Source organism: Lygodium microphyllum, chromosome 4, assembly GCF_053477565.2.
Source record: "Lygodium microphyllum isolate KBCC chromosome 4, Lygodium_microphyllum_v1.1.10, whole genome shotgun sequence".
In the NCBI taxonomy this organism is placed as follows: Eukaryota; Viridiplantae; Streptophyta; class Polypodiopsida; order Schizaeales; family Lygodiaceae; genus Lygodium; species Lygodium microphyllum.
The window spans coordinates 15269296-15281111 of record NC_141138.1 but is presented as its reverse complement, the minus strand read 5'-3'; the positions used below and the strand labels follow the sequence as shown (position 1 = coordinate 15281111).

Below are 11816 nucleotides of genomic sequence, written 5' to 3'. Positions count from 1 at the left end.
TGATGCAACAAACAACGTATTTGATTAGCTCACAATGTACATTTCAAATTTAAAACAAAAAGGGCTCCTAATCCATGTCAAGTTGAAAAATACGCAAACACTTCACAAATATCACTAGCCTACTCCAATGAAGTGATGAGATTCACCCCCATGTTTATGATGGTTATGCTCCATTAAGACACAATCATTACTCCACGGACAACGTTCTTAACATTTGAAGATTCCCAAGCACCTATTACAAAATTGGCCCATGAAACATAGCTCTCTCTCTCTCTCTCTCTCTCTCTCTCTCTCTCTCTCAAAATTGCCAATGCTAGTAAACAAGCAAACACAGCATGCACATGTTCAACACATGCACCCAAAAGATTTGGGTTAGAAGAAAAATTGTATTTGACGAACGCCCATGCATGGAACTTCAATCAAATAGCATTTTTCAGTGCCTCTTTTGGAAAAGCACTAGAGAAACTACACTAAATTCAAAACCTCCACTTTGGAATTAATCTAGCATTAGTCAAAAAGCATGACTACTGCCAGACTAAAGCAAGTAATATTGGAGGAAATTTCCTCCGCTAAGCTTTCACCCTTCTCATAGTAACATCAAACTCCGCACATTAGAATCAGATAGCATAGCCCTACTGAGAACTACATCTTTAACTAGCTCCGGCTTCAAAAAATCAAACTGGCTCAGATATTTTACAATGGTTACTTCTCTGTACCACCATGCTCTGAACTGCCTCACACCTTGTTTGCTTTTCAAAACCTGATCCCACACCCCAAAAAAAAATCCCAAAAGAGTTTAATCCTTTGCTTGGACGTCCATCTTTTAAATGCACAAGCACATAGCAACATGGAACCGCAAGTTTTGGGTCCCTATTCCCTATTATCTGTCCCTATTCCCCGTTCCATGCCTATCCCATGTGACTATATAGCCACATGGAATGGCGAATCATGGCGTTCCCTGTTCCATGTTGCTATGCACGAGCATATACAGTCAGCCATACAACAAGAAATGTTAATACACAAGCACGCATTTTCCAAGACAATAGCTATATAGGAGGCATAGCCCAATTTTATGAAGGTCCAGTCAAAGTCAAGACAGTATCTAGCACACATTTCTGTTTTCCTACTCATCCATAATCGCTGTCTGAATGCAGATTATGCAACCCATGAAGATCATGACAGCCACAAGACTCTTCAAAACTTTAACCTGAAAATTTGAGCCAAGATTTGTAGCATACCTATCCAGATCCAACAATGATGTTGTTGATGGGGATAAATATCAATTTCACAAAGAATCCTACAAACCCCATAACCACAAATCCGATAGCTGTCCGGAAGGCAACCTTGGAGAATTCTGCAAGCACGCAACCAGAACTGAGCCAGAGTAACTTTGATGATTCTGTGTATCTTCTTAAACAACTAAAAATGCTGATACAGAATGAATCATTTTCAGATGCTGCCTCTCGTTGATCATACTAAAACACATTTAACAACACAATAAATTACAACACTTTCATAGGCTGCATTGGAAATCTAAAAATGAAGCAGAAAGAAGAGTGTCTCAAATGGAAGAGAAACTGTGAACAGGCTAGTCAGGTCTTGAAACCTAATGGGTATAAATGGTGGGAACTATGTCTGGCAGTGTCACACATGAACAGCTTAAATTATATCGTTATGGATATCTAACTGCATGAGTGATTGTTTAGTCTTCACACAACCTCAGTACGACTTTTTCTCGCAACATCGCAATTTGTACCGAACCTTCTACCTTCTGCAAGAGAGCTTGCGAGTTTGTAGTCAGACTGCTGAAGAGCAAGAAATTTCACAATGATGCTATCATGACTGCAGCAGCCATAGGCCAATTGTATGCTCAGAAGATTGCATCGCCTAGACAGTCATTAAGTGCTTAGGAGGACTACACCTCTAGCGGAGCATGCGATTTCAAAGTGCACACCATTAACTTGGAACGAGCGGCACATCACAAGTGTATACCGATTTCTAAATGGCGTTGTTATGTGGCGGCCTTACGCGGCTGAGAAACTCACTTTCATCTTCTCAAATCTCAGAATCAGATCAGCTTTCTAAACAAGAACGACGACGAGTCAAACCTTTGCGATCTGGCTTGTGGCATCGCTTCACGAGGCGAACGCTGTCTTTGGCAAACTCCTTGACAGGCCTCACGACAGTATCGAGGGCGTCCATGGCGGCGGCGAAAGAGCCTAGGGACAGATTTAGGCGAAGAGGGGCAGGCTAGACACAGGCTTCCTTGAAGCTTTACTCATAAAACATGAGAGAACGGAAAATGGATTGCACCCAAAGGCGGAGGAGTCGATGTATACATTCCTACCTCTATGGTGTTTTTCCTTTTTCCTCCTCTTGGGGGGGGGGGGGGGGGAGGGATTGACCACTTACATGTGCCATGGAGTCATGGTGGGTGGTTGTCCTCTATAATCAAATGTCCTATCCTTAAGGATATTTTAAATTTTGACCATGTTCCAATTTTGATGACATGCAAGTTGATATGTCCTAGAAGGACCTTCAAGAGCCACACCACACACAAGTCCATTGACTTTGAGCAAAGGTTGTAGATTCCCCCCCCCCCCCCCCCCTCCTTTAATGCCTACATGGCTTTTTAGCTCATGCATTGTTAGAAAGAGCGTAGGTAATACAACCTTTTGGATAATAGTTTCCTTACATTGTTTAAAAGATGATGATTCTTGTACATAGTTGGCTATAAAGTGCAAATACGATGGGGCTTGATGAAATTACTTGCTATAGGGTGCAGATACTATAGGGCTTGGTGAAGTTTCTTGGGTCCTCTCTTTGAGTTTGTTGTCTTGCTCATAAAGAGCATCTTCCATTGAGTTGTGTTTTCTGTCTGGCACATTTCTCAAGGTTGCTACCACCTACTCATATCCTTTGTTAGGTTTGTCTAGACTATTAAGTAACACAACAACGAATTCATCTTCCTCTATGTTTTTTTTAAATACAGGATAATTTCACCTTCAAGCTTTTAAATTTATTTATCGATGACATTAGGGAATCATAATTGTTTATCTCCAGCCTAAAAATACCATTAAACTATTTGTCTTTAAATTCTTTGCTTGGGAGCCAAAGGCTTTGTCCAGCTCATTGCAAGCTTCCTTTGCTTTTGTGATCCTTGATGTTAACCTAAGCGCAAGAAGAAAGCAGAAAAAGTGGAAAAGCGCAAGTTGGGTCACCTGAAAGAAGGGTGGTCTCTAAAAATCAAGTCAAAGACAAAATCACATTTTTAAATGCAAGGTGCCCCTAAAAATATTGTAAAAGAGTGCCAGGCTCCCTCCTGTGCAAATTGTAAAAGGTAGGTGGACATTAGTAAGAAAGAAGACAAATAGAAAGCACATAGAGAAAAAGGGAAAAATGACATTGCCATAATGGCCAGTCATGTAAAAAAAAAGGGGATAAGGGGAGGATTACCCAAAAAGAATTTAGGGTTTTGTATATAAAGTTGAAAAGTGAATGAAAAGCTCATTCCTTGGTGAGTGGCAAAGTGGACTCTTCTTCTTCTCTCCTTCTCTTCTTTTGCTTGCTTGCTTTGTGAGTGCTTGAGGGAGGAGTGTGAGGGATCTTAGAGGTGAAGCCCTCCACCATCTCCTCTCTTCTTCTTCTCTTCTCTTCTCTTCTCTCGTCTTGCACGTGGCTATGGAGGATGGAGCTTGGAGAAAGAGGCTTGAGAATGCTTGAGCTTGCATCACAAATCATGGAGCTATCAGAGTGCTTGAGAGAGGAAGCAACTCAATCGGGCATCAAGGTAAGCTCACTACACTCATCAAGAGGGATAGCGCATTGGCTATGTGAGAAAGTAGCCATTAGTGCTCACTTGAAACGCTTGAAGGAATAAGTGGTCCTTGGGCCTTGGCAGTTGAGCAAGAGCTCCCTTTACATTTTAGTTCCATTGCTGGGACCAACGGATTCAAGCTTAAGCACTTTCATGCTTCAAATCAAGCGTTGAAGTAGGGTTCACCCTCGAATCGGTGCTCTTTGTAGATAGGAGATTTGGGAGTTTAATCTTCGAAACAAGTAAGTATTTTGTGTTGTTGATGATTAGGCAAGTATGAGAAATCATTTCAATGCTTTACTTTTGATTTTTGTTGCATTTAGTATAAGTAGGACCAAGAAATCGAAGCGGGAAAGCCTTAGGGTTGCTACTGTCAAACAGGCCCAAACAAGCCACAAATCAGGAAAAAGGAAAAAAGGCATGCTCGAAGGGGTTTATGTCATCAAAAGAGTGATTGGAGATTGCAAGTATGCACAACTCTTCTCCCTTGTCTATGGCTTTGATTTGGGGTGTTTGCTACAGGGCATGCTGTGAATTGTGTGATTTGAAGAATTTTTGTTACGTTGGCCAAAATCATACCTCATTCAGCCCCATCCGAGTGACGGCGATTCTAGGACAAGAGTCCCAAAATTGGCCCTCGACCCTCATGTGCTCGGCCATCCGGCCCACTACTACTCGAACAAGTGGACATGTGGACATTTGGATCAATTGGGCATTCGGCCCACTAGACTCTCGGCCCTTGGCCATTCGAACACTTGGCCCTCGAACATTCCACTTGGACGCTCCAAATCGGACATTCGACGAGTTACATTCGACCTGTTTTCATTCAGCCTCATCCACTCGAACGGGCCTAATCGGCCATTTGGCCCCTACAATTCGAACCTGTTGGGCCGAATCTCGAATTTCCCAAATTTTTAACTGGAAGACCTTGGCTGACCCAATGGACCATTGTCACACGAACCCCCGCAGGCCATATAGATGCTTGGAACACCTTTCTGTCACGAGAAATAGGTAGGTCAACGAAACGTGGACTTAGAAGCAACTCTAGCCAACCAGCTAGCAGTCCAAGTTACTAAGTAGCGCCAGACTGAGGCATATACCCCCAAACAGATCCTAATCGAGCGGAATGACACAGCACGGACCCTAGGACCAGTAAGATCGGCTAGAAACCGAGGCTTGTGGCTTGTTAGACCGAAATTGAAAATGAGAGTGCGAGAGTTGCATAGTCACTCTACATTTACACTTGCACTGTTCTCCAGCACTTGAAGTACAACTAAGAAAATCCAAAAGCTTGATTGTGCGCAATGCATGAAAAGAGTACACACACACACACACACCAAGTGACTGTAAATTAAGAATTGCTTGTAGTTAACAAGGAACACAGTTAGACACAATAACCTGAAGGAATCAACATGTAGGAGAAGACCCTAAGACTTAGCTAGGTGATTAAAACCCCAAGTGTAGGACCTAGCTGAAAATGCAATAGAGAAGCCAAGTGCAATAAGGACAAGCTCCATCGGAAAAGTGGATCTACCTGACCTAATCTATCTCATCGACAACTTAGTAGAGCACGAGACCGTGGACATGGTAGACACAAGTACCAATCACGAACGGAACGAGGAGCTCGACTTAGGTGGTCTCCCAATAGAAATCCAACGGCTAGTTGCCAATTACGATCTACAGGCTCGGATAGACCACCACACAATAAGATATCCAAGGATATCATAGCGGACCTAGAAGAGAAAACAAGTCTAGTTCGAGAAGTTTTGCACGATATAATGAACTACAACCGGGAGCAGCAAACCAGGAACTTGCAGTAGAGCATAGAAATGTGAGAAATTCAGCGAGTGCTAGCGCTAGCAAGTAGAAATAGGACAGGACCTGATGCTGAGAGGTAGAGAGCACTAGAGGGAGATCTTATGCTGGGTGAGCTTCTCATGAAGCGATTGTTAGACAACGCTTCCATCGAGCGAAGTGCCACTGCAATGGCAACCTCGTTGCTTGCAGGATTATAAGTTACTTAGGGTTCCAAGAGCCAATCTAAAATCCTGATAGTCGTAAAACAACTAGACAAGTACCAGCCAAACGATGACCCATATAGCTTTGTAGAGCAGTTTGAGTAAGTCTGTGAGGCTAACGGCCTCTCCGATCTTACTTTGCACTCACAAGCTTTTGGTGTATGCTTAAGAGATAAGGGTAGGACTTGGTACACGAGTCTAGACGCTGCCAAGCGAACTAACTTTAACAACCTTGACAGTCTCTTCATTAAGAGATTCTCTGAGCCTGGGTACTCCGACAACCTACTAGTGCAACTAATGAATGTCAAGCAGAGGGATAAGGAGGATATCCAAGATTACATAACCCATATGAGGAGTCTCTTTAAGAGAATTCCTACTAGCGAGCGACCAACTGAGAGAGCAGTGTCCACAGTATTCATTAATGGAATACGAAGCGAAGAGCTCTACAAGACCTTGGCCCGCAACTTGAGCTTACCGCGAGACGCGCTAACAAGGGTCTTTGAAGAGGCCATTAGAGTGGATGATCAGCTCAAGGAGAGAAGTTCCAAGAGCTCAAATCGAGAAGACACTACCTATAGGAATCCTAAGAGAGCTTCAATGATAAGCAAAAAATCAGGCCCAAGTACTTAGGATAAATGCAAGGGCACTAACTCAAGCCTGGAGCTAGCGGAGATGAGGATGGAGCTAGCTAGATTACAAGAAATAATGAGATGACGACCAACACGCCCTCATGTCCAATGCATATATTGTGGTGGAAACCACCTACCAGTTGAGTGTCAGGACCCTCAGTCCCAACCTTGTGCCAATTGAGGTAGTTTTGGCCACGATGCCATGCATTCCAGACTACCGAGGAGACTCCCGTACTTGCAACCATACTTAGTGAATAGGCCGCCAAACTTCTTCGGAAGCGGAGCCCCATTGGCTCTCTCAGCACCTAATGACGCCAATCCAACTATTCCTAGGATGAAGATAAACCCTACATGCATACCTAGACCACCTGGACCCTACATGACCCATCTACCAAGTGACGCTCCAATGCACTACATGGAAGAGCCGAATGATGAAGAGCCTTACATACACCCTTACGTCTCATATGATGAAGAGGGAAATGTAGTCCTTATGGACTACCGACCAATACCAATGATGGCGTTAGGTAGAGGGAGAGGTAGAGGCCTCGGAGGGCAGACCCAAGAACCAATCATGGACTTGCGGTCACCCAGGACATATTTCTTTGCACTACCTTGAACGGGAACAAGAAAATCGAGACAAGACCGATTAGAGATGCGTTGAATGTGGAATCACACACCTCTTTGTTGATTGCCCTAGATGAAAGCCCTTCTCTAACTTGCCGATGAACGAGCCCTCAGCCCCATTAGGGTTGTTCGGCATCGAGACACTCGATGGGGAGGCTATGCCTATCCCGTTGCATGTCATAACCCGCGCACAGACAAAGTAGGCTGGCATATCATTGCCAGGGCCTAGCAACTTAGATGGAGTCTCACTCTCGAAAAAAGGAGCTGTAGGAAAACGAGGAAAAAACTAGACACGAAGGTCACAGTAAAAACAAAGTGTCACAACGCTGCCTATGGGAAAGAAAGTGTCACACAGAAGTAGAAACGTTAGTCCCAAGGACAATAGAGAAAGGTAGTGCCAGCCCCAACCCAAAGCGCTAACTCAAAGCCATTGAAAAGGTGAAGTAGTGGATGAAAGAAGCCCACGAACACCTAAAAAAAGCCCATATTGGAGGACGAGATCGATGATATCTCAATCATAAGCACGCCAGTGTCATCTCACAACCAAAATTGAGAGATGCGGCGGCACCACAAACAATGTTGCATAAACAAGGCCTAAGCACTACGGGCGAGCGAATCAGCCATGGCCATAGGCCAGGAAGCACAGAGATAGGAGTGTGGCAAGCAACTAGCAATCTCATCACCTCATTGGTAGCCACCCTCGTGATGCTAAGCCTAGGAGATCTGCTTAGGCAGCATCGGCCACTATGGCAGGAGCTGAAGCAGTGGGTTGAAGGACCAATGGGGCAAGGTTCCGCTGACTTGAATGAACATGATGCAAAAACACAAATACCGAGTTTGACGCTACACTCAGCGCCAAAATCCTTACACTTCAATGCTTTCTAGGAGGGCACTAAAACTCATGTTGTCTTACCGGTCTTAGCTATAGGCGACACCACAAGAAAAGTAATTGTAGACACAGGAGCGAGAGTCAATGTGCTGAGCAATGCAATGCTCCAGACGTAGGGTAACCCACAAGTCGAGACGACTAGGTTTAACATCACTCTGGCCAATGAAACGAAAGTGAAGCCATTTGATGTGTTAAAGAATGGGCTAGTTAAACTCGCAGGAGTCCAATTCTCGGTTGATTTTATAGTCATGAAAGGAGTGGACTATGACATCCTGCTAGGTCGACCCTAGATGTGCAATGCGAGAGTCATAGAAGACTGGGGCAACAGTTTGATCTTCCTAGGCAATCGAATGGAAGCGGTAAGAGTAGAGATGGACACCTAGAAGACTATGACGGTCGACCTAGACGCCATCTCCTCTATGCCGAAGGGTAATGGCCAGAATAGAAAATTTTACAGGCCATTGACTAAGTATATCCCTTGCCCTGAGGATGAGCAAGACTGGATGCATGTCCTTGCTACAATCGACCTACCATTCTCAGACAATGAGAAATATGAGCAAGCTATTAAACCGGTTGTTGGTAAGACCCGAGAAGAGCCCTCAGTGGCGATCCATATGATGGCTAGAAGTGCGCAGAGAGGGCCCAACCGGGCCTCATTTCAAGTATCGAACAACAAATGAGAGCTCCATGAGATCTTAGAACACCCGATCAACAAGTTAGTTGGAAACCCGTTAGCAAACCTTAAACCATTCAAAGATCTTAAGTGGACGTAAGTGGCGATGGACCAAGGTGTATGACTTAAACTTGATGTACAATTGGGCCTTAGTCACTGACGAGAAGGACAAAACATATCAACACTTGAGAAATGATGAGCAATCAGATGAAGATAGCTCTAATGATGAATATGAGGACTGTTGTTCCTTCAGTGACGAGAGTGAAGGAGAGATTAACACGATAGAGTATAGGTGATAGAGCAAATACGAGCAAACTCCAAACCACACAAGGGAAATGCCTTTAGAATCGAAAGAGGAGTCATGTGCATAAGTTGCAATCACACCTAGTTGGAGCAATAGACTTTAGAATCGAAAGAGAAGTCATGTGCATAAGTTGCAATCACACCTAGTTGGAGCATGTAGGTGCAATAGACTTTGAGCAAGTAGGCCTAGCCCAACCAAGTGCCACGCCATTGCTTAAGACAAATTCACCATCGGAGCTATGACCACCGGGAGAGACTTCCTCTTCTAGCGAAGACAAAGAGTTCGATTCTGAGTCGGAAGTAAGCTCAGATAGTGATCCCGAGATACCTCGACCTTCTAAAACTAGAAACATCAAGGGGGACTTACCCGTCCACCTCAGGCGTCGTAGATTAAAGGAGGGAAGAAGGAATCAGCATAAGGATGCGCATATAGAGGAGCAAAGAACATCGCGAGACATACCAAGGAGATTCACCAAGTTCAAGAAAGGCGATAGGGTAGTGATCTTGTTGGGGGCCAAATGCCAGGGGCAAGCAAGTGAACCCATAGAAGGACCCACCAGGGTCAAGGAGGTCAATTTAGCCATGGAAGGGGAGACACCCCAACCTGTCTTTATAGATGATGACCTAGACCAAGGCAAAGGAAGTGAGTCTCATTGCTCTCTTGCAAGGGTATATGGATGTCTTTGCTTGGTCTTTAGAAGAACTAAAAGGGGTAGATCTGAGTGTAGTGACTCACAATATACCCATGACACTTGACATAACATCGATCAAAGCGGCGAGATTGTACCCCATGAATCCAAAGCATGCCTACACTGTCAAGGAGGAAATTGATAAGCTAATGAGAGCAAGATTCATCTACAAGTTTGAGCACACAAACTAGGTCCCACCCATAGTCATCGTACTATAGAAGAACGGGAAGATCAGAGTGTGCGCCAACTACAAGAAGGTAAATGTTGCTATGAAGAGAGATAATTATCCGTTGCCATATATCGAGCACATGCTTGAAAGAGTAGCTGGTAAAGAGGCCCACAGCTTCCTGGATGGCGTCTCGGGGTACAACCAAGTGCAAGTGCACCCTAATGATCACTCCACTTGGAAGGAGCACGTAGACAAACTCCAAGTTGCATTTGAACAGTGTCGGCTATATCTTCTCTCGTTGAACCCCGTAAAGTGCCAGTTCTAGGTGAAGCATGGATGCATCCTAGGGCATGTGGTGTTGAATAATGACATTTCCACCGACTTCTCGTAAGTCACGATTATCATCGATCTCCCACCACCAACTGATTACAAGGGAGCTTAGTGTTTCCTAGGCCATACAGGGTATTATTGGTGGTTTGTGTTGAACTATGCATTGATTGCTAGACCTCTATACAAGCTGCTGAACATATTCGAATGGACCGAGGAATGCCAATACTTGTATGAGCAACTGAAAAAGGATTTAACCACTACACCAATTCTACGAGCCCAGATTGGACAATCACTTCATGTTCACATTGACACTTCCAAATTCGTTGTAGGAGCAATGTTGTGCCGGCCTGGTGAACACAACTTAGACTATCCTGTGAGCTTTGCTAGTAGATAACTCACAAATACAAAAATGAATGATTCGACAACGGAGAGAGAGGGGTTAGCCGTGGTATTTGCTGTGAAGAAGTTTTAGCATTATCTTTTGGTTATGCCCTTTACCTTCTTTATTGACCATCAAGCCCTGCTCTACCTTGTTAATAAACCATGTGCCATGGGACACATAGCTTGATGGTTACTTTTGCTTTTAGAATTTGAGTTTTCCCTGGTCGTACGTAAAGGAAAGAAGCATGATATGGCATTGCATATGAACTACCTGATGCACATCTATTTAATCTATCCAGCGAAAGAGATTTGTTTAGAGCTAATTTGATGCCTTACTAGGCAGATGACATAGTCCAAGTGCTTGAGCACGGACTCCCTGAATGACCAATAGAGAAAGCCCTAACTTAAGTGACTCATTCTCAAAGTCAAACCTTTTTGATAGCATGCCAGCTCTATCGGCTAGAGCAAGATGGATTGCTGCGCAGATGTATCAGTGAGCATGAAATGCACAACACACTTGTAGAAGCACACGACGGAATAGTAGGAGGGCATTTCAGTGGAGACACAAACAGCCCGTAAGGTGCTGTAGTCTCAACTATGGTGGCCTACTCTTTTCTGAGATGCAACACGATTTGTAAAGCACTCTGATGAGTGCCAAAGGACCAAGGTACCAATTTGCAAGGACAAAATGGAGTTATGTTCGATTATTGCAAAGCAACCATTTGAGAAATAGGGAATCGACTTCATTGGGCCAATCAGTCTTGTAGCACAATACTCACAAACCAAATACATCATTGTTTCCATAGACTATCTCACAAAGTGGGCAGAAGCACAAGCTATAGGAAAGAATGACACTAGGACCACTGCCAAGTTCCTTTGGGAGCAGGCGATCTCACGATTCGATTGCCCCATCGAACTCATTAGTGATCAAGGCACACACTTCATTAATGAAGTGATTTCTCATCTCCTATCCACCTTTTTAATCATCCATTAAAAATCCTCATCATACTATCCTCAGGCTAATGACCAGGCTAAGTCTATGAATAAAACTCTAGTAAACATTCTAACCAAGGTAGCCTTTACTTCATGTAGTGATTGGGATAACAGGCTCATGGTAGCTTTATGGGCCTACTACACAGCTTATAAAATGGTTGTGGGACAAACTCCCTTCAGGTTGACCTATGGAATTGAAGGAATTTTACCTGTAGAGTTCTTTGTTTCTAGCCTCAGAATTGCTCATCAAGAAAGATGGGATGGAAAGGAGGCATGGATAGAGCACCTAGTTGAGCTAGAA

General features: G+C 44.0%; 1 protein-coding gene across 2 annotated transcripts; it reads right to left on the bottom strand.

Annotated features, from left to right (window-relative positions):
• On the bottom strand, nucleotides 1–2359 carry LOC148036822 (protein transport protein Sec61 subunit gamma-like). 2 transcript variants are annotated; one of them, XM_087675722.1, is made up of 3 exons: nucleotides 2109–2359; nucleotides 1239–1354; nucleotides 1–232 (listed from the first exon to the last, which is right to left on the bottom strand). In XM_087675722.1, the coding sequence occupies exons 1-2, from the start codon at nucleotides 2200–2202 to the stop codon at nucleotides 1239–1241; spliced, it is 210 nt and encodes a 69-aa protein (XP_087531848.1). In that variant the 5' UTR covers nucleotides 2203–2359; the 3' UTR covers nucleotides 1–232. The 2 variants fall into 2 exon arrangements, with proteins under 2 accessions (XP_087531848.1, XP_087531847.1); XM_087675721.1 differs by lacking the exon at nucleotides 1–232 and adding an exon at nucleotides 367–760 and having other exon boundaries at nucleotides 2109–2356.
• Between the last annotated feature and the right edge of the window lie 9457 nt (nucleotides 2360–11816).